This window comes from Scyliorhinus torazame, chromosome 13 (genome assembly GCF_047496885.1).
Source record: "Scyliorhinus torazame isolate Kashiwa2021f chromosome 13, sScyTor2.1, whole genome shotgun sequence".
NCBI lineage: Eukaryota > Metazoa > Chordata > Chondrichthyes > Carcharhiniformes > Scyliorhinidae > Scyliorhinus > Scyliorhinus torazame.
In genome coordinates, this window is record NC_092719.1 from 95,329,796 (window position 1) to 95,353,112 (window position 23,317).

Sequence of the window (23,317 nt, forward strand, 5' to 3'; positions counted from 1 at the left end):
GCTGCAGGACATACTGAAGGGGGAGGGTGAACAGCCAGTTGTCGTGGTGCATATAGGCACCAACGATATAGGTAGAAAAACGGGATGAGGTCCTACAATCAGAATTTCGGGAGTTCAGAGATAAGTTAAAAAGTAGGACCTCAAAGGTAGTAATCTCAGGATTGCTACCTGTGCACGAGACAGTAAAAGTAGAAATTCAAGAATAGTCAGAATGAATACGTGGCTTGAGAGATGGTGCAGGAGGGGTTCAGATTTTTGGGACATTGAAACCGGTTCTGGGGGCGGTGGGTCAAATCGGATGGTCTACACCTGGGCTGGACTGGAACCAATGTCCGAGGGGGTGCTTTTGCTAACACTGTTGGGGAGGTTGTGGCAGGGGGATGGGAACCAGATTAGGAAGTTAGAGGTCAGTAAAGAGGCAGCAACTAAAGCCTCTTAACGTACTAGATAATAAACTCAATGAGACTAAAGGGAAGAGTAGACAGGGAAGAGATGATGAACGCAAAGGGACAGGTGGTCGTGGTGCATTTGTTTCAATGAGAGAAGTGTAGCAGGTAAGGCAGATGAACTTAGGGCTTGGATTAGTACCTGGGAATATGATGTTATTGGTATTACTGAGACTTGGTTGAGGGAAGGGCAAGAATGGCAACTAAATATGCCAGGGTATAGATGCTTCAGGAGGGATAGAGAGGGAGGTAAAATGGGTGGAGGAGTTGCATTACTGGTCAGAAATGATATCACAGCTGTGATTAAGGAGGGCATGATGGAGGATTCGAGCACTGAGGCAATAAGAAATAGGAAGGGTGCAGTAACATTGTTGGGACTTTACTACAGGCCTCCCAAAAGTGAGCGTGAAGTAGAGGTACAAATATGTAGACAGATTATAGAAAAATGTAGGAGCAATAGGGTGGTCGTGATGGGAGATTTTAACTTCCCCAACATTGAATGGGACTATTGTAGTGTTGGAGGCGTAGATGGAGCATCCAGGAGAGTGTTTTAGAGCAGTATGTAAATAGTCCAACTCGGGAAGGGGCCATACTGGACCCGGTACTGGGGAATGATCCCGGCCAGGTGGTTGAAGTTTCAGTCGGTGATTACTTTGGGAATAGCGGTCACAATTCCATAAGTTTTAGAATACTCATGGACAAAGACGAGAGTGGTCCTAAAGGAAGACTGCTAAATTGGGGAACTGTCAAGTATTACAAAATTTGGCAGGAGCTAGGGAATGTGGATTGGGAGCAGCTGTTTAAGGGTAAATCCACATTTGAAATGTGGGAGTCTTTTAAGGAAAGGTTGATTAGAGTGCAGGACAGACATGTCCCTTTGAAAATGAGGGATAGAAATGGCAAGATTAGGGAACCATGGATGACGGGTGAGACTAGCTAAGATGAAAAAGGAAGCAAACATAAGATCTAGGCGACTTAAAACTGATGAAGCTTTGGAGGAATATCGGGAAAGTAGGACAAATCTCAAACGCGCAATAAAGAGGGCTAAAAGGGGTCATGAAACAGGCTAACAGGGTTAAGGAAAATCCCAAAGCCTTTTATTCGTATATAAGGAGCGAGAGGGTAACGAAAGGATTGGCCCACTCAAAGACAAAAGAGGGAATTTATGCGTGGAGTCAGAGGAAATGGGTGAGATTCTTAATGAGTACTTTGCATCGGTATTCACCAAGGAGAGGGACATGACGGATGTTGAGGTTGGGATGAATGTTTAAATACTCTAGGTCAAGTCGGCGTAAGGAAGGGGGAAGTTTTGGGTATTCTAAAAGGCATTAAGGTGGACAAGTCCCCAGGTCCGGATGGGATCTATCCCAGGTTACTAAGGGAAGCGAGGGACGAAATAGCTGGGGCCTTAACAAATATCTTTGCAGCATCCTTGAGCACGGGTGAGGTCCCGGAGGACTGGAGAATTGCCAATGTTGTCCCTTTGTTTAAGAAGGGTAACTGGGATAATCCAGGGAATTATAGACCTGTGAGCTTGACGTCAGTGGTAGGCAAACTGTTGGAGAAGATGCTGAGGGATAGGATCTATTCACATTTGGAAGAAAATAGACTTATCAGTGATAGGCAGCATGGTTTTGTACAGGGAAGGTCATGTCTTACAAACCTAATAGAATTCTTTGAGGAAGTGACAAAGTTAATTGATGAGGGAAGGGCTGTAGATGTCATATAACTGGACTTCAGTAAGGCGTTTGATAAAGTTTCCCATGGCAGGTTGATGGAAAAAGTGAAGTCGTATGGGGTTCAGGGTGTACTAGCTAGATGGATAAAGAACTGGCTGGGCAACAGGAGACAGAGAGTAGCGGTGGAAGGGAGTGTCTCAAAATGGAGAAAGATGACTAGTGGTGATCCGTGCTTGGACCACTGTTGTTTGTGATGTACATAAATAATCTGGACGAAGGTATAGGTGGTCTGATTAGCAAGTTTGCAGATGATACTAAGATTGGCGGAGTTGCAGATAGCGAGGAGGACTGTCAGAGAATACAGCAAAATATAGATAGATTGGAGAGTTGGGCAGAGAAATGGCAGATGGAGTTCAATCCAGGCAAATGCGAGGTGATGCATTTTGGAAGATCCAATTCAAGAGCGGACTATACGGTCAATGGAAGAGTCCTGGGGAAAATTGATGTACAGAGAGACCTGGGAGTTCAGGTCCATTGTACCCTGCAGGTGGCAATGCAGGTCGATAGAGTGGTCAAGAAAGCATACAGCATGCTTGCCTTCATCGGACGGGGTATTGAGTACAAGAGTCGGCACGTCATGTTACAGTTGTATAGGACTTCGGTTAGGCCATATTTAGAATACTGCGTGCAGTTCTGGTCGCCACATTACCAGAGTGCCCGCCCTGTCCGAGACGCGTGACCGTCCTGTCCGAGACCAATGACCGTCCCCTGTCCGAGACCAGTGACCGTCCCCTGTCCGAGACCAGAGACCATCCGATCTGAGTCGAAGGGTAGCACTCCACTTGAGTAAGAGGAATGAACATGCACATTGTAACCCAACAATGGGAGCAGGTATGCAAGGAAATGGTTGACTTTAATAGTAAAACCTTTCAAAGGCAGGAGGTCTTTGCAACAAAGCAGGATGCAACATTCAGAGAGCATTTAATGAAATGCACCTCCATGCATTGCTACATTCTATGGACAAAAACAATGCAGTTCCTCATCATGATTAAATATAAAATTTCCATATTAAAAAGGATCATGCAATTATTTTCATGAAATCACATTTACAAAAGTGATTTCACAAAAAGTTGACAAAGCAACAATGTAAGATCTGCCAACACAGCAGACACAAACACTCACCTAGAAATTACAATAATTATTTGCTAGAATACATTGTCTGTGGACAACCTATAGAGTGCATTCTGCATTGCACCGGCCCAGGCAATAGCTCAACAGACCACTTCTTACTTTGAACTTTAATTACTACCAAGGGTAAAATTGCATAAAAAATAACATCCTCTTTATAGGGTTTTTCTCACCAAAAAAGCACATTTTCCAATCTAATTTGAAACAACAAAGTCAGGAATATTAATAAACCATTTGAACACACACACATAAATGAATGAGACACAGGCTGGTTTCAGATACAAGAAAACGTTCAGAAATGTCGAGCATGTAAAAGGGACACTGAGGGATAGCAGTGTGCAAACAGCAATGTGCACACTGAGTGCCGAGCAGATTCTGTATTGAACAGTGAAAGTGGACAGCAGTTTTTGCAGTCAGTATAGTGATCAGTGAGTATAATAAGCAGTTTGTGCAATGGGTAGGGGGCAGAGGGCAAGGTGTGTGGAGGGCGCTGCAAGCGGAACATTCGGCGAGCAGAGGGAGGGTTATCCGGTGGACGCAGTGACCAGTGGGTGCGGTGAGGGGAGAACGCAGTGAGAAGAGTGCTCAGAGTGGAGGGTGCAGTGAGTTGTGGGCGCAGTGAGTGGTGGGCGTGGTGAGGGCAGGGCATGGTGAACAGAGGGCGTGGTGAGTGGTGGGCGGCGTGAGTGGAGGCCGTGATTAGCAGATGGCGTGGTGACCGGTGGTTGCAGTGACCGTAGGGAGGGCTCGGAGCAGAGGATGCAGTGAGTGGTGAATGCGGGCGCAGTGAGGGAATGCCGGGGTGAGAGGAGGGCACAGTGAGACACGGGCTCAGTGAGGCGGGTGCAGTGAGAGGCGGGTGCAGTGAGAGGCGGGCGCAGTGAGGTAGGCGCAGTGAGGCGGGTGCAGTGAGAGGCAGGTGCAGTGAGAGGCGGGTGCAGTGAGAGGCGGGTGCAGTGAGAGGCGGGTGCAGTGAGAGGCGGGTGCAGTGAAAGGTGGGCGCAGTGAGAGGTGGGCGCAGTGAGGGGTGGGCGCAGCGAGGGGTGGTACAGTGAGGTGACGCAGTGAGGGGTGACGCAGTGAGGGGTGGGCACAGCGAGGGGTGGGCACAGCGAGGGGTGGGCACAGCGAGGGGTGGTACAGTGAGGGATGACGCAGTGAGGGGTGGGCGCAGTGAGGGGTGGGCCAGTGAGGGCTGACGCAGTGAGGGGTGGGCGCAGTGAGGGGTGGGCGCAGTGAGGGGTGGGCGCAGTGAGGGGTGGGCGCAGTGAGGGGTGGGCGCAGTGAGGGGTGGGCCAGTGAGGGGTGGACGCAGTGAGGGGTGAAGCAATGAGGGGTGATGCAGTGAGGGGTGACGCAGTGAGGGGTGGGCGCAGTGAGGGGTGGGCCAGTGAGGGGTGGGCCAGTGAGGGGTGGACGCAGTGAGGGGTGGACGCAGTGAGGGGTGGGCGCAGTGAGGGGTGAAGCAATGAGGGGTGAAGCAATGAGGGGTGATGCAGTGAGGGGTGACGCAGTGAGGGGTGACGCAGTGAGGGGTGACGCAGTGAGGGGTGACGCAGTGAGGCGTGACGCAGTGAGGCGTGACGCAGTGAGGGGTTGACACAGTGCGGGTGACGCAGTGAGGGGTGACGCAGTGAGAGGTGATGCAGTGAGGCGTGACGCAGTGAGGAGTGATGCAGTGAGGGTGACGCAGTGAGGCGTGACGCAGTGAGGCGTGACGCAGTGAGGACTGACTCAGTGAGGGGTGATGCAGTGAGGGGTGATGCAGTGATGGGTGACGCAGTGAGGAGTGACGCAGTGAGGGGTGACGCAGTGAGGGGTGACGCAGTGAGGGGTGACGCTGTGCTGAGTGACGCAGTGAGGCGTGACGCAGTGAGGGGTGACGCAGTGAGGGGTTGATGCAGTGAGGCGTGACGCAGTGAGGCGTGACGCAGTGAGGGGTGACGCAGTGAGGGGTGACGCAGTGAGGGGTGACGCAGTGAGGGGTGACGCAGTGAGGGGTGACGCAGTGAGGCGTGATGCAGTGAGGCGTGACGCAGTGAGGCGTGACGCAGTGAGGGGTGACGCAGTGAGGCGTGACTCAGTGAGGCGTGACGCAGTGAGGCGTGACGCTGTGCTGAGTGACGCAGTGAGGCGTGACGCAGTGAGGGGTGAAGCAATGAGGGGTGACGCAGTGAGGCGTGACGCAGTGAGGCGTGACGCAGTGAGGCGTGACTCAGTGAGGCGTGACGCAGTGAGGGGTGACGCTGTGCTGAGTGACGCAGTGAGGCGTGACGCAGTGAGGGGTGAAGCAATGAGGGGTGACGCAGTGAGGCGTGACGCAGTGAGGCGTGACGCAGTGAGGGGTGACGCAGTGAAGCGTGACGCAGTGAGGGGTGACGCAGTGAGGCGTGACGCAGTGAGGCGTGACGCAGTGAGGCGTGACGCAGTGAGGCGTGACGCAGTGAGGCGTGACGCAGTGAGGGGTGACGCAGTGAGACGTGACGCAGTGAGGCGTGACGCAGTGAGGCGTGACGCAGTGAGGGGTTGACGCAGTGAGGGGTGCTGCAGTGAGGGGTGCTGCAGTGAGGGGTGATGCAGTGAGGGGTGCTGCAGTGAGGGGTGACGCAGTGAGGGGTGACGCAGTGAGGGGTGACGCAGTGAGGGGTGACGCAGTGAGGGGTGACGCATTGAGGGGTGACGCAGTGAGGGGTGACGCAGTGAGGGGTGACGCAGTGAGGGGTTGACGCAGTGAGGGGTGACGCAGCGAGGGGTGACGCAGTGAGGCGTGACGCAGTGAGGACTGACTCAGTGAGGGGTGATGCAGTGAGGGGTGATGCAGTGATGGGTGACGCAGTGAGGAGTGACGCAGTGAGGGGTGACGCAGTGAGGGGTGACGCAGTGAGGGGTGACGCTGTGCTGAGTGACGCAGTGAGGCGTGACGCAGTGAGGGGTGACGCAGTGAGGGGTTGATGCAGTGAGGCGTGACGCAGTGAGGCGTGACGCAGTGAGGGGTGACGCAGTGAGGGGTGACGCAGTGAGGGGTGACGCAGTGAGGGGTGACGCAGTGAGGCGTGACGCAGTGAGGCGTGACTCAGTGAGGCGTGACGCAGTGAGGCGTGACGCTGTGCTGAGTGACGCAGTGAGGCGTGACGCAGTGAGGGGTGAAGCAATGAGGGGTGACGCAGTGAGGCGTGACGCAGTGAGGCGTGACGCAGTGAGGCGTGACTCAGTGAGGCGTGACGCAGTGAGGGGTGACGCTGTGCTGAGTGACGCAGTGAGGCGTGACGCAGTGAGGGGTGAAGCAATGAGGGGTGACGCAGTGAGGCGTGACGCAGTGAGGCGTGACGCAGTGAGGGGTGACGCAGTGAAGCGTGACGCAGTGAGGGGTGACGCAGTGAGGCGTGACGCAGTGAGGCGTGACGCAGTGAGGCGTGACGCAGTGAGGCGTGACGCAGTGAGGCGTGACGCAGTGAGGGGTGACGCAGTGAGACGTGACGCAGTGAGGCGTGACGCAGTGAGGCGTGACGCAGTGAGGGGTTGACGCAGTGAGGGGTTGACGCAGTGAGGGGTGCTGCAGTGAGGGGTGCACGCAATGAGGGGTGATGCAGTGAGGGGTGCTGCAGTGAGGGGTGATGCAGTGAGGGGTGACGCAGTGAGGGGTGACGCAGTGAGGGGTGACGCAGTGAGGGGTGACGCAGTGAGGGGTGACGCATTGAGGGGTGACGCAGTGAGGGGTGACGCAGTGAGGGGTGACGCAGTGAGGGGTTGACGCAGTGAGGGGTGACGCAGTGAGGGGTGACGCAGTGAGGGGTGACGCAGTGAGGGGTGACGCAGTGAGGGGTGACGCAGCGAGGGGTGACGCAGCGAGGGGTGGCGCAGTGAGGGGTGACACAGTGAGGGGTGACGCAGTGAGGGGTGAACGCAGTGCTGAGTGACGCAGTGAGGGGTGGCGCAGTGAGGGGTGACGCAGTGAGGGGTGACGCAGTGAGGGGTGACGCATGAGGGGTGACGCAGTGAGGGGTGACGCAGTGAGGGGTGACGCAGTGAGGGGTGACGCAGTGAGGGGTTTAGCAGTGAGGGGTGACGCAGTGAAGCGTGACGCAGTGAGGGGTGACGCAGTGAGGGGTTTAGCAGTGAGGGGTGACGCAGTGAGTGTTGGCGCAGTGCTGAGTGACGCAGTGAGGGGTGACGCAGTGAAGCGTGACGCAGTGAGGGGTGACGCAGTGAGGGGTTTAGCAGTGAGGGGTGACGCAGTGAAGCGTGACGCAGTGAGGGGTTTAGCAGTGAGGGGTTTAGCAGTGAGGGGTGACGCAGTGCTGAGTGACGCAGTGAGGCGTGGCGCAGTGAGGGGGTGACACAGTGAGGGGGTGACGCAGTGGGGTGATGCAGTGAGGGGTGAACGCAGTGATGAGTGATGCAGTGAGGGGTGACGCAGTGAGTAGTGACTCAGTGAGGAGTGACACAGTGAGGGGTGACGCAGTGAGGGGTGACGCAGTGAGGGTGACGCAGTGAGGGGTGACGCAGTGAGGAGTGACGCAGTGAGGAGTGACTCAGTGAGGGGTGATGCAGTGAGGGTGACGCAGTGAGGGGTGACGCAGTGAGGGGTGACTCATTGAGGGGTGATGCAGTGAGGGGTGAACGCAGTGATGGGTGACGCAGTGAGGGGTGACACAGTGAAGAGTGACGCAGTGAGGAGTGACTCAGTGAGGGGTGATGCAATGAGGGGTGATGCAATGAGGGGTGAACGCAGTGATGGGTGACGCAGTGAGGGGTGACGCAGTGAGGGGTGACGCAGTGAGGGGTGACGCAATGAGGGGTGACGCAATGAGGGGTGACGCAGTGGGGGGTAACGCAATGAGGGGTGACACAGTGATGGGTGACGCAGTGCGGTGTGACACAGTGAGGGGTAAATGCAGTGAGCAGTTCCAATAGTTTCCTTTCTGTTCATGCAGAACACTCGGTAATCTGCACTCTTCCTCCCAGTCGCTACAGCTGCTCAGTTTGGTTAGGGGTCTGGTGTTTGGAGTCTGGAAGCTGAGCTGTACATTATCACGCTGATGAGCCAATGATCTGGCTATTGTATTCTGCAGTTTCCATTCGCAGGATGTAAGGAATGATGCTGTCGATCTGAACATTTCCAATCAGGCCTGTAAAGAAGAGCTCCTCTGTGATGCTGGAATTCATCAATCGAAGAGCTGGGAGACGAAGCAGGATTCTGGCCAATCTGTCAAGTTAAATCAGTCAGATTTCATTGAAATTCTGTTCTGTTGATGTTAATGTCATGATCACGATGAATCAAGTTTTACTTCGCCTGAATCGAGGTGAATGAGAATTTCTTGGTGAATCAATGAAAGGGTTGAATAGCCTTGTCTTTACATATTTACACAGTATTGACACCCACCCATCTCTGCTCCCCACATTACCCCAAAAATAATCATCAGGACTTTCCCTATTTTCAATCTTATATTGGACAAATAGCCTCACCACACGTGATTCCTTCCCTGCTTAATGCCAGATTACTGTGAAATCCCATTTCAGCTGCTCCTCTGTCTCTTCAGACAATCAAGAGTGTGTGCTTACTGTTTTCAAACAGCCCGTGTTCCAGTGCAAAATAGTGGCATTGCAGGCGGCATGGTGACGCAGAAGTTAGCACTGCTGCCTACGGCGCTGAGGACCCAGGTTCGATCCCCAGGTTGAGTTTGTACATTCTCTCCCTGTCTGCTTGGGTTTCACCCCCATAACCCAAAGATGTGCAGGTTAGGTGGATTGGCCATGCTAAAATTGCCCCTTAATTGGGAAAAAAAATAATTGGGAAAAAAAATAATTGGGTAGTCTTTAAAAAAAAAAGTGACATTGCAACATTTCCCCGTATCAGGAGATGATTAAAAAATTAACTTCTAATTAAGTAGATAATTTCATATCTACACATCAACTTGGGGTGGCACGGTGGCACAGTGGTTAGCACTGCTGCCTCACAACGCCAGCGACCCGGGTTCAATTCCCATCTTGGGTGACTGTGTGGAGTTTGTACCTTCTCCTCGTGTGTCCGTGCGTTTCTTCCGGGTGCTCCAGTTACCTCCCAAAGTCCTAAAATGCGCAGTTGGATTGGCCATGATACAATTGCCCCTTAGTGTGAAGGTTAGTTGGGGTTTTGGGGATAGAGTGGGGAAATGGGCCGAGAGGGGGTGCTCTTTCAGAGGATCGGTGCAGACCCGATGGGCTGACAAGTTAAATCCTTCTGCACTGTGGAGATTCCATGATTTTACCAGCCAGCTGACCTTTTCTTTGAATCTCTCATACATGCCATGAATAACAGATGAGGAGCTACTTCTCGACTAGCAGTTCCACAAATTGTGTTGAGAGCAGAGCTGTTAACATTGAATTATCCCTGATACACTGTGAATTGAGGTGAAAGATGTCGTTGAAGGCTCACACTGATGCTGTGGTTGTGAGAATGTGTGAAAGCTTGTAATTTGTTTGTAGCTAGGTCCTACCTGTAACTATCTTCAGGATATGTTTTTTGCACATAATCCTGTAATTCCATCTGTGCTTTGTCTTGAAACTTTCCAATCTGACTCATATTACTGAGCCCTGGGTGATCTGAAGGAGAAGGGTACAAGGCAAATCAATAATTCTATAAGAAACTCCTCTAACCTTTTGCAAAGGTTCTTTATTCCTAAAGTAGAACATTCACCTGTGAGAAGAGCATCAATAACAGCACAAGACAAGACTGAAACAGTCAGTGTCCAAATGCAGCAAGACCTGGACAATATTTAAGCTTAGGCTGACAAGTGCAAATAACATTCATGCTACATAAGTGCCAGGCAATGACCATCTCCAACAACCTTCACCCCTTGACAATCAATGGCATTACCATCGCTGAATCCCCCACAATCACAGTCTGCGTGAGTTTCCTCCGGGTGCTCCGGTTTCCTCCCACAGACCAAAGATGCAGGTTAGGTGGATTGGCCATGTTAAATTGCCCCTTAGTGTCCAAAATGTTAGGCGGGGTTACTGGGTTTCGGGGATAGAGTGGAGGCATGGATTTAAGTAGGGTGCTCTTTCCAAGGGCCGGTGCAGAGCTGATGGGCTGAATGGTCTCCTGCACTGTAAATTCTATGATAAATGAATAAAAGCAAAGGGCACAATATTAGAATGTGTAAATTAACAGAAACCTTGATGTCTCTCTACATAAATCCTCAAAGGTGGCAGGGAACATTGAGACGGTCACAGTGATAGTTTTACAGCACGGAAAGAGGCCCTTTGGCCCATTGTGTCTGCAACGGCCATCAAGCACCTATCTATTCTAATCCCATTTTCCAGCACTTGGGCCGGAGCCTTGTATGCTATGGCCTACTTACAGGAAACTGAGAGGACTAGATTGAGTGGACATGGAGAGGATATTTCCATTAGTAGGAAAAACTAGAACCAGAGGACATAATCTCAGACTAAAGGGCCGATCTTCGAAAACTGAGGGGAAGAGCAATTTCTTCAGCCAGAAGGTGGTGAATCTGTGGAACACGTTGCCACAGAAGGCTGTGGAGGCCAAATCACTGAAGTGTTTTTAAGACAGAGATAGTTAGGTTCTTGATTAATAAAGGGATCGGGGTTAAGGGGAGAAGGCAGAAGAATGGGGATGAGAAACTCATTAGTCAGCCATGCTGCCTATGCTTGATTAATCCTTGCCTCTCCAACTGTAGATTAATTCTGTCCCTCAAATTCTTTCCAACAACTTCCCTATCACTGATGTTAGATTCACTGGCTTGTAATTTCCTGGTTTTTCCCTACTACGCTTCTTGACATTAGCTGTCTTCCAGTCCTCTGAAACCTCTCCTGTAGTCAGAGAGGATTTGAAAATTAGTGTCAGCTTGGGTCTTGGGTTTATAATTGCAGAAATAGAATATATCAGCAAAATAATTCTTTCTAAAACCATTTTCAAAATCATTGGTTAGGCTTCACGTGGAGTATTGGGGGTAATTGTGAGAATCATACTTCAGGAAAGGTGTAAATCACAGAAACCCTACAGTGCAGGAGGTCTGCACCGACCCTCCGAAAGAGCACCCTGCCTAGGCCTAACCGTTGGACACCAAGGGTCAATTTAGCATGGCCAATCCACATAACCTGCAGATCTTTGGACTGTAGGAGGAAACTGGAGCACCTGGAGGAAACCCACGCAGGCATGGGGAGAATGTACAAACTCCACAGTCACCCAAGGCCGGAATTGAAACTGGGTCTCTAGAGCTGTGAGGCAAGGCAGTGGCTGTGCTACTACCACTGTGCTGCACTTTAGAAAGAGTGCAGAAGAGATTTTGCAGGATGTGACCAGCGATGAAGGGCTTCAGTTATGAGGAGAGATTGGAAAATCTAGAGGTTGTTTATTTTGGAGGTGACCTGTGAGTCTAGAGTTTAGAGAACCCCAAAGTGTATCATGGAGTTCACCTGACCCACAACTTTTAATAGATTATGGTTATGGGGAGCACACAGGCCTACTTTACAGGTGTGGTGCAACAGAGATCTACAGTACTTTTAAATTAAAACAATGTTTATTTATGAAACCAGTTATTTATACACCCACAGTAAACATCTTAACGACTATCAACACCAATAAATCCCCCAAAGAATACAGTACTCTATAAGTAACTCTTAACCTTTCCTTCCATCTATAAGACAAAAAAGAACCCTTTTTACAGAAAGGCATCAGGTTTAACTTCTCTACAGAAACAGATATTATTTTTAAATCACCAAAGGATTTGGAGACAGTCTTTAGATGGCAGAGAGAGAGAGACTAATACACCTTCTTGCTGTGACTGCAGCTATCCAGCTCTCAAAACAAAATTAATACATACCCTGTAGCAAACAGCCCAAAGAGAAAGTAAAAGCAGACAGACAGCCCCGCTCCACCCGCACTCTCACGTCACTGATAAACACCCATTTCTTAAAGGTACATCCACTACAGCTATTCTATAAACACCCATTTCTTAAAGGTACTCTCACCTGATAAAACATTTCAACATGATGAGAGTTAAAAAAAAAAAAAAGTTTTTATTCTCCTTTTTCACATTTTCTCCCACATTTTACATCCATCAACAATAAACAATAATCAGCAAGATATGTCAGTCCCCATAATAACAACGATCCCATCTACCCACCAACCCCAAAACCTCAACCCGCATGTTTACATAAACAAATGACAAAAAGGAATCAGGGATTACCCGTAGTCACTCTTAATCTCACACAGCTCCCCCGCCCCCCCCCCCCCCAGCCCCCCCCCCCCCCCCCAAAGGTCGCCAGCTCCTCCTGTCCACTGCCTCTTGTAAAACTCCTCCTCTCAACCTCGGTTCCTTCCCCCCAACTTTCCACCCCGGCTAGACCACTCGGACCCTGTTCTGCCAGGCTCCGATGGCCGCAGCCCCTCCCCCACCTCACTCCCGTTCACTGGCCGGCTTAAACCGGCCAGCGTGGAGGCCCCCACCCGGGTCCCTTTCCCCCTTGCCCGGCCCTAGGAAAGCCCAAAGATCCCCTTTTAGCACACAAACCCCGCATATTCACCTACACCCCAAAGAACCGTCATTTCGAGTGAAAGTCCCGTCCCTTCCCTTATCCAAATATATACCACATTGGCTCCTTTAGACACCCGCGCGCAGTGATACAAAAAAGAAGAAAATACAGTCATGAGGTTACATCGGCACATGGCCATTCCTCAATTTGTCAGTTCTGCCACAGTCCTTCTGCTTTTGCAAACTCCTCCGCTGCTTCCACCGTTCCAAAATAAAAGTCCCTGAGCTTGTAAGTCACCCTCAGCTTCGCTGGATATACAATGCCGCACCGTACCGTACAGTGCCCTCTTCAACCGGGTTGAAGGCAGCTCGCCTCCTTGCCAGCTCCACTGTAAAGTCCTGGTATACACGTATACCAGCTCCAGCCCACTGCACCACCCGCTTCTGCTTGGCCCAGCTCAGGACCTTCTCCTTCACACTGTACCTACGGAAGCACAGAGTCACTGCCCTTGTCGGCTCACTCGTCTTTGGTACAGGCCTCCACGACCGATGAGCCCGATCCAGTTCATATTGGGAGGGATCCTCCCCCTCCCACAATAGTTTTGCCAGCATCGCGGCAAAATACTCAGTCGGCTTCGGTCCTTCAACTCCTTCGGGCAGCCCCACAATCCTCAAATTCTGTCGCCTGGATCTGTTTTCCAGGTCTTCCATTTTTCCTCGCAGATCCTTGTTAGTGTCCATCACCTTCCGCATCTCTTTCCCCATCGAGGCAAGTTGATCACCGTGCTGCAATAACGTCTCCTCCACTTCCCTTGCGCCTCCCCTTGCTCTCGCACCTCCGCCACTGCGCTCGCCACCGCTGTCATCACCGGGGAAATCGCCTCCTCCACCAGCACACTCAAAACCTCCCTCATCTCCTTCCTCACCGTCTCCATGCATTTCGCAATCTGCGCCAACTGCTTTTCAAATTCCGCAGCCATCACCTTAGTTATTTCTTCAGCCGTAAGCAGTGCGGCCTTCCCTGGTGCTCCAGCCTCCATTTTCCTTGGTGACCCCACGGTGACCTTTCCACTCCCCGACGGACCTTCAGCTGTTTTTTTTTTGGCCGTTTTTTTGCTCACCCTCGACATTTTCCTTTGGGTTTTTTTTCCCTCCTGTGTCTTCACTGTGCCTCCTCCGTGCCTTCTCCCTGCTTCTGCTGCCTCCGTGGACCCTGGGACCGGGCTTAAAGCCCCGAAAATGCCGTTCCCGAACGGGAGTCCTCCATTGTGCGGCCGCCTCCCGCCCGCTGTCACCGGAAGTCCTCAACATGATGAGAGTTAATGGAGAAAGAATATTCTCTCTGGTGAATGAGTTAATGACCAGGTAGATTTTAAATCATTGACAAAGGAAAGAGGATAACTTTTCCGTTAGGAGACGTGTTGGAATCTGGAATGTTACACCTGTAAAGTCATGAAAAGTGATTGGATAAGTAAGAAATTGTAAAAAGGAGTTGGACAGGTCCTTGAGGATGATTAACTTACAGGACTACAGACAATAAGTGGTGAAGAGGAACTATATACAGTGCTCTTTCAAAAATATGGCAGAGTGTAAGGACCCTTCCTATTGATTATTTCCCACTTATTTCCCACTTCTTTTGCTTTGTGGTTTTGGTGTTTAATGGACATATACCTTTAAGTCGAGCAGAAGTGAGCAACTCAAAAGTTGCAAAATAGTACACTCAGCCAGCTTTTGCATGTCAGAGCTCAGATTTTTTGGCACCTGAGAGATCGGAGGGATTCGATTGGTTTGTTGATTGCCAATAAATTGGCCAAAGGCTGTATTCTGCCCAGTGACAGGGGGTCATTGGGTCCTACCCCAGTGAGATGGTATTCAGACGATGCTGGAAGTGTGAGTCGAATCTTGGATGCTCAGAGAAGAAGCTGTGTGTGTCTCCCTCTCTCTCCAGAAACACTGCCTATCTGCTGTTTTCCGAACCTGCAGAGTGTCTGGATGAATCTACAGTAAAAACCATTACAGACTGAGAGAACAAAAGATGGGATGTTTAGGGAGCCTTGGATAATGAGGGATATTGTGAACCTCGTCAAAAAGAAAAAGGAGGCTTCTGTACAGTCTAGAAGGATGGGGACAGTCGAAACCCTTCAGGAGTATAAAGAAAGTAGGAAGGTACTTAAGCGGAAAATTAGGAGGGCTAGGAGGGGTCATGAAAAACCCTTGGCAGGTAGGACTAATGTGAATCCCAAAGCTTTTTATTCATATGTAAATAGAAAGAGGGTGACCAGGGAAAGGCTTGGACCACTTAAGGACAGTGGGAGAAAGCTATGTGTTGAGCCAGAGGAAATGGTACTAAATGAGTACTTTGTATCAGTGTTCACCAAAGAAAAGGACTTTGTGGAAGATGATTCTTGGGTAGGAAGTGGGGACAATCTGGGTCATGGTGACATCGAAAAGGAGGAGGTATTGGGTCTTTTAAAAGATATCAAGGTAGATATGTCTCCTGGGCCGGATGGGATTTCCCCCAGAATAATGAGGGAAACAAGGGAAGAAATTGCTGGGGTCTATGTATCCTCATTGACTGCAGATGAGATCACTGAGGCCTGGAGAATAGCTAATGTACCGCTGTTTAAAAAAGGTAGCAGGGATAATCCTGGAAACTATAGGCCAGTGAGCCACACGAAATTTATCAGGTACAGGATTTATACCCACCTGGAAACAAATGGATTCATTAGCAATAGACAGCATGGTTTTGTGAAGGGGAGGTCATGCCTCACTAACGTGATCAAGTTTTTTGAGGAGGTGACAAAGATGATTGATGGGGAGGGCAGCGGATGTTGTTTACATTGACTTCAGTAAAGCCTTTGACAAGGTGCCTCATGGCAGACTGGTACAAAAGGTACGGCATCAGAGATGAGGTGGTAAGATGGATACAGGGCTGGCTCGGTTATTGACGGCAAAGGGTAGCAGTAGAAGGGTGTTTTTCTGAATGGAATGTTGTGACTAGTGGTGTTCCACAGGGATCTGTGCTGGGGCCTCTGTTGTTTGTAGTATACATAAACGATTTGGAGGAAAATGTAGCTGGTCTGATTAGTAAGTTTGCGGATGACACACAGATTGGTGGAGTGGCAGAGGATACAGCAGGACACAGATAGGTTGGAGATGCGAGCAGTGAAGTGGCAAACGGAGTTTAATCCAGATAAATCTGAAGTAATGCATTTTGGTAGGTCGAACATAGAGGGGAAATATACCGTAAATGGCAAAACTCTTCGGAATATAGAAAGTCAGAGAGATCTGGGTGTACAAGTCACAAATCTTTGAAAGTGGCAACACAAGTGGACAAGATAGTCAAGAAAGCTACAGAATGCTTCATTGGACGGGGCATCGAGTATAAAAACTGGCAAGTCATGCTGCAGTTCTACAGAACCTTGGTAAGGCCGCACTTGGAATATTGTGCACAATTCTGATTGCCACACTACCAGAAGGATGTGGAGGATTTGGAGAGGGTAAGATGAGGTTTGCCAGGATACTGCTATGTATACAGGATGTTAGCTATGCGGAGAGGCTGAATAGATGCGGACTGTTTTTGTTAGAATAACGGAGGTTGAGGGGCGACCTGATAGAGGTCTACAAGATTATGAGGGCATGGATAGAGTGGATGGGTAGGCATTCTTTCCCAGGGTGGAGGGGTCAGTCACCAGGGGGCAGAGGTTTTAGGTCCGTGGGGCAAAGTTTAAAGGAGATGTGCGAGGCAGGTTTTTTTACACAGAGGGTGGGGAGTGCCTGGAACGAGTTGCCAGGGGAGGTTGTGGAAGCAGAATATTAATGGCGTTCAAAAGACATCTTGACAAATAAATGGATAGGATGGGTATAGCACAAGGTTTTAGCCAAGGTTAGTTTCATGACCGGTACAGGCTCGGAGGGCCGAAGGGCCTGTTCCTGTGCTGTATTGTTCTTTGTTCAAAAGCCTCGAACTAAAAGCCTCGACTGAGAAAGGTGGACTGGAATTATTTTTACACCCCTCTTTTCCCTTCTGTATTTCTTTGTCTATCACGTGTGTGAGTGTAGACGGTGGGAGGGCAAGTTAAAGAGGGAGGGGCTAGAAATTAGACAGTAGTTCATCAGTTGTACTCACTGCATAGTTAATAATAGTTATAATAAAATTAATTGTGTTTAAATTTACAAACCTGGTGACTGTAGTTAATCGGTAGACAAAGACCAGAGACTTTGGGTGTTTTTCCAAGAATTATTTGTTGAATTCAATTGCGTTGCAACTCCGGGTCAAGAGGGGTTGGAATTGATTACGCACAAGTCCTCGGGGTCGTAACAATAGGCACGGGGGGCTGAACGGTCAAAGAACAACAACAAAGAACAAAGAAATGTACAGCACAGGCCCTTCGGCCCTCCAAGCCCGTGCCGACCATGCTGCCCGACTAAACTACAATCTTCTACACTTCCTGGGTATCCTTCTATTCCCATCCTATTCATATATTTGTCAAGATGCCCCTTAAATGTCCCTATCGTCCCTGCTTCCACTACCTCCTCCGGTAGTGAGTTCCAGGCACCCACTACCCTCTGCGTAAAAAACTTGCCTCGTACATCTACTCTAAACCTTGCCCCTCTCACCTTAAACCTATGCCCCCTAGTAATTGACCCCTCTACCCTGGGGAAAAGCCTCTTACTATCCACTCTGTCTATGCCCCTCATAATTTTGTATACCTCTATCAGGTCTCCCCTCAACCTCCTTCGTTCCAGTGAGAACAAACCGAGTTTATTCAACCGCTCCTCATAGCTAATGCCCTCCATACCAGGCAACATTCTGGTAAATCTCTTCTGCACCCTCTCTAAAGCCTCCACATCCTTCTGGTAGTGTGGCGACCAGAATTGAACACTATACTCCAAGTGTGGCCTAACTAAGGTTCTATACAGCTGCAACATGACTTGCCAATTCTTATACTCAATGCCCCGGCCAATGAAGGCAAGCATGCCGTATGCCTTCTTGACTACCTTCTCCACCTGTGTTGCCCCTTTCAATGACCTGTGGACCTGTACTCCTAGATCTCTTTGACTTTCAATACTCTTGAGGGTTCTACCATTCACTGTATATTCCCTACCTGCATTAGACCTTCCAAAATGCATTACCTCACATTTGTCCGGATTAAACTCCATCTGCCATCTCTCCGCCCAAGTCTCCAGACAATCTAAATCCTGCTGTATCCTCCGACAGTCCTCATCGCTATCCGCAATTCCACCAACCTTTGTGTCGTCTGCAAACTTACTAATCAGACCAGTTACATTTTCCTCCAAATCATTTATATATACTACAAAGAGCAAAGGTCCCAGCACTGATCCCTGTGGAACACCACTGGTCACAGCCCTCCAATTAGAAAAGCATCCCTCCATTGCTACTCTCTGCCTTCTATGGCCTAGCCAGTTCTGTATCCACCTTGCCACCCGTGTGACTTCACCTTTTGTACTAGTCTACCATGAGGGACCTTGTCAAAGGCCTTACTGAAGTCCATATAGACAACATCTACTGCCCTACCTGCATCAATCATCTTTGTGACCTCCTCGAAAAACTCTATCAAGTTAGTGAGACACGACCTCCCCTTCACAAAACCGTGCTGCCTCTCACTAAAACGTCCATTTGCTTCCAAATGGGAGTAGATCCTGTCTCGAAGAATTCTCTCCAGTAATTTCCCTACCACTGAACTAAGGCTCACCGGCCTGTAGTTCCCGGGATTATCCTTGCTACCCTTCTTAAACAGAGGAACAGCATTGGCTATTCTCCAGTCCTCCGGGACATCCCCTGAAGACAGCAAGGATCCAAAGATTTCTGTCAAGGCCTCAGCAATTTCCTCTCCAGCCTCCTTCAGTATTCTGGGGTAGATCCCATCAGGCCCTGGGGACTTATCTACCTTAATATTTTTTAAGACACCCAACACCTCGTCTTTTTGGATCACAATGTGACCCAGGCTATCTACACCCCCTTCTCCAGACTCAACATCTACCAATTCCTTCTCTTTGGTGAATACTGAGGCAAAGTATTCATTTAGTACCTCGCCCATTTCCTCTGGCTCCACACATAGATTCCCTTGCCTATCCTTCAGTGGGCCAACCCTTTCCCTGGCTACCCTCTTGCTTTTTATGTACGTGTAAAAAGTCTTGGGATTTTCCTTAACCCTATTTGCCAATGACTTTTCGTGACCCCTTCTAGCCCTCCTGACTCCTTGCTTCAGTTCCTTCCTACTTTCCTTATATTCCACGCAGGCTTCGTCTGTTCCCAGCCTTTTAGCCCTGACAAATGCCTCCTTTTTCTTTTTGACGAGGCCTACAATATCACTCGTCATCCAAGGTTCCCGAAAATTGCCGTATTTATCTTTCTTCCTAACAGGAACATACCGGTCCTGTATTCCTTTCAACTGCCACTTGAAAGCCTCCCACATGTCAGATGTTGATTTGCCCTCAAACATCCGCCCCCAATCTATGTTCTTCAGTTCCCGCCTAATATTGTTATAATTAGCCTTCCCCCAATTTAGCACATTCATCCTCGGACCACTCTTATCCTTGTCCACCAGCACTTTAAAACTTACTGAATTGTGGTCACTGTTACCGAAATGCTCCCCTACTGAAACATCTACCACCTGGCCGGGCTCATTCCCCAATACCAGGTCCAGTACCGCCCCTTCCCTAGTTGGACTGTCTACATATTGTTTTAAGAAGCCCTCCTGGATGCTCCTTACAAACTCCGCCCCGTCCAAGACCCTGGCACTAAGTGAGTCCCAGTCAATATTGGGCAAGTTGAAGTCTCCCATCACCACAACCCTGTTGTTTTTACTCTTTTCCAAAATCTGTCTACCTATCTGCTCCTCTATCTCCCGCTGGCTGTTGGGAGGCCTGTAGTATACCCCCAACATTGTGACTGCACCCTTCTTATTCCTGATCTCTACCCATATAGCCTCACTGCCCTCTGAGGTGTCCTCTTGCAGTACAGCTGTGATATTCTCCCGAACAAGTAGCGCAACTCCACCTCCCCTTTTACATCCCCCTCTACCCCGCCCGAAACATCTAAATCCTGGAACGTTTAGCTGCCAATCCTGCCCTTCCCTCAACCAGGTCTCTGTAATGGCAACAACATCATAGTTCCAAGTACTAATCCAAGCTCTAAGTTCATCTGCCTTACCCGTAATGCTCCTTGCATTAAAACATATGCACTTCAGGCCACCAGACCCGCTGTGTTCAGCAACTTCTCCCTGTCTGCTCTGCCTCAGAGCCACACTGTCCCTATTCCCTAGTTCTCCCTCAATGCTCTCACCTTCTGACCTATTGCTCCCGTGCCCACCCCCCTGCCATACTAGTTTAAACCCTCCCGTGTGACACTAGCAAACCTCGCGGCCAGGATATTTATGCCTCTCCGGTTTAGATGCAACCCGTCCTTCTTATACAGGTCACATCTGCCCCGGAAGAGCTCCCAGTGGTCCAGATAATGGAAACCCTCCCTCCTACACCAGCTGTTTAGCCACGTGATTAGCTGCTCTATCTTCCTATTTCTAGCCTCACTGGCACGTGGCACAGGGAGTAATCCCGAGATTACAACCCTCGAGGTCCTGTCTTTTAACTTTCTGCCTAGCTCCCTGAACTCCTGCTGCAGGACCTCATGCCCCTTCCTGCCTATGTCGTTAGTACCAATATGTACAACAACCTCTGCCTGTTTGCCCTCCCCCTTCAGGATGCCCTCTACCCGTTCGGAGACATCCTGGACCCTGGCACCAGGGAGACAACATACCGTCCTGGAGTCTCTTTCACGTCCACAGAGCACCTATCTGTGCCCCTATTACTATTACTCTTCTGCGCTTTGACCCTCCCTTCTGAACATCAGAGCCAGCCGTGGTGCCACTGCTCTGGCTGCTGTTGTTTTCCCCTGATAGGCTATCCCCCCCGACAGTATCCAAAGGGGTATATCTGTTCGAGAGGGGGACAACCACAGGGGATTCCTGCACTGACTGCCTGCCCTTTCTGGTGGTCACCCATTTCTCTGCCTGCACCTTGGGTGTGACCACATTTACATAACTGCGATCTATGACGCTTTCCGCCGCCTGCATGCTCCTAAGTGCAGGTCCTAAGCTGCTCCAACCGAACCATGCGGTCTGTGGGCTCCAGTTGGGTGCACTTTCTGCAGATGAAGCCATCCGGGACGCTGGAAGCCTCCCGGACCTGCCACATCTCACAGTCAGAGCACAGCACCCCTCTAACTGACACTGCGTCAATTAATTAAAATTAAAATTAAAATTTGTCTTTTTTAAAAATATTTTTTTTAAAATTTCAAAGTTACTGTCAACTATCTGTTTCCTAGCACTAGATTTCTAATAGAAATGCGATAGCTAACTATAGTACTCTCCGATCTCTGGCTTAGATATCCCTCTAAATTATAATTAAGTTATTATGTTTAATTAGTTACCAAATACTAGCCACTCTGGCCACAGCTTTTCTGTGATGTCACTTCAGTTTCCCCCCGACACACACAATTTGAAAAAAGGTATAAAAGTAAAAATAAGTAAAAATCACTTACTTACCTTCTGAGTGTCTTAGATGTTCTCAGGTTCTCTCGCTGACAGAGACTGCTCCTCCACCTCCGAACCTTGACCTGCACAATGCTAATAATATAATAATAATATAATATGGCACTTACCTCACACCAATGGGTCTTATTATTAGGTTAGAGGAGGAGGGCGGGTGGGAGACACTACACGTGTAGTGTCTCGGGTTTCCTCTCCACCAGAATTTATTGGTTGGGGGGGGGACTTCCCAGAGGTCCGCGGGTCGAACTTCCGGTTCCCGCCTTATATAAAAACAATTAAAACAGAAAAGAAGAACAGACACGGGACCAGGTAAGGGTTTTTAAATTCACTACTCACCTCCCAGAAGGCCCCTGCGCACCGCTGCCGCCGAAATCCGAAGGGCTGCTCCTGTAAAGGTAAGGCTTTTAAAGTAAGTACTCACGGCCCAGAAGGCCCCTGCGCACCGCTGCCGCCGAAATCCAAAGGGCTGCTCCTGTAAAGGCAAGAGTTTTTAAATTCACTACTCACCTCCCAGAAGGCCCCTGCGCACTGCTCCCGCCGAAATCCGAAGGGCTGCTCCTGTAAAGGTAAGGCTTTTAAAGTAAGTACTCACCTCCCAGAAGGCCCCTGCGCACCGCTGCCGCCGAAATCCAAAGGGCTGCTCCTGTAAAGGTAAGAGTTTTTAAATTCACTACTCACCTCCCAGAAGGAGGTCATCTTCTACGTTGCACTTTTCTATCATTCTAGGACTGATGACTTTGAAGCAAAGGTGAAGCAATGAGACCTTCCACTGGTTGGACAGATCTACCAGACATGGAAGCAGATTTATAATCAGTCAGGAGGGAATGACTCTGTTTAGCCTCAAGCCAGTGTTTTAAAAAACAACCAAACACTGGCTTAAGGCCACATGAAGTCTCATGTCATCATGGTCAAGGATGCCTTTTGATAATTACCAGCAACGGGCCTCCCGCAGATGATTTGTCAGCACTCCACCAAGTGGAACACCACTTGGGAGTCCTTCCCTACCGGCAGGGCAAGAGGTAATGAAGTCTAAGTAACTATGGGAGTCAACAGAATATTTGTAGATTAGAGACAGAGAAATCCGGAAGGGAAACAAGAATTCGGAGCTGAACCAAGTGAAGAAGAGAAGAGTGGAAATTGTAAGCAAATTTGATAAGAGCAGGAAACAGTACCCATACAATCATCAATATGCCAGAAAAAGAGGATAGGGAGGGGCCCAGAGTCAAACTGGAACAAGAAATGTTCCACATGTTCCAAAAAAAGGCAAGCATTGTTAGAATCTAGGTGCCCATAGCAACTCCTTTTAAGTGGAGGAAGTGAGATTAGTTTAAGGAGAAGTTGTTCAATGTGAGAAGAAATTCAGTCAGGTGGAGAAGGGTGGTGTTGGACAGAGACTGGTTAGAACTCTATTCAAGGAAGAGTGGAGAGCATTCAGAATATCCTGGTGGGGGATGGAGGGATTAGACATCAATTGTGAAGAGGAGACAGTTCGGGCCAGGAAAATGGAAACTGCTAAAGTGACTGAGTCACTCGCCTGTACCCCTTGATTTGTGGCCGAAGAATATCGAAGCTTACCAGGACTGAAGAGAACAATGGCCTTGAGGTAAGCGTACTCGAACCTGTCAATGCCCAGCCTGGTCATGTTGTTACAGAATTCCTGCAGCTTCCAAATATGTTCCATCACCACTTTCACTCTGTCTGCAGAAAGCTTGTCTGTCAAGAGAAAAAACTGTCAGGACTAAATCTCATGGCATCACAGTTTGTCATAAAGTAAAAAAAGAAATACTGGAAATACTCGACAGGTCCGGTGGCACCTGCCTTTTGATGAAGAAAGTTCCAGAGACTCAAATTTCACCTCATCTACTTATTTTTTTTTGATAAACATATTATTGTAAGCATCTAGAAACATACACATAAGAAAGGAGAAACCACACCAACGGCAACAGCACTAC

The 23,317-nt window shown here is 49.5% G+C and overlaps 1 protein-coding gene across 5 annotated transcripts in view; it reads right to left on the reverse strand.

The window, feature by feature from the left end:
* Nucleotides 1-8,344: 8,344 nt before the first annotated feature.
* The window catches only part of nr2c2 (nuclear receptor subfamily 2, group C, member 2), a 618,321-nt gene continuing 603,348 nt past the window's right edge, over nucleotides 8,345-23,317 (reverse strand). For all 5 annotated transcript variants that reach the window (XM_072471978.1, XM_072471981.1, XM_072471979.1 and 2 more), the window contains 3 exons: nucleotides 22,941-23,078; nucleotides 9,790-9,895; nucleotides 8,345-8,519 (listed from right to left, as the gene is read on the reverse strand). In XM_072471978.1, coding sequence (XP_072328079.1) covers nucleotides 8,345-8,519; nucleotides 9,790-9,895; nucleotides 22,941-23,078 — 419 coding nt within the window. The remainder of the gene's footprint in view (nucleotides 8,520-9,789; nucleotides 9,896-22,940; nucleotides 23,079-23,317) is intronic.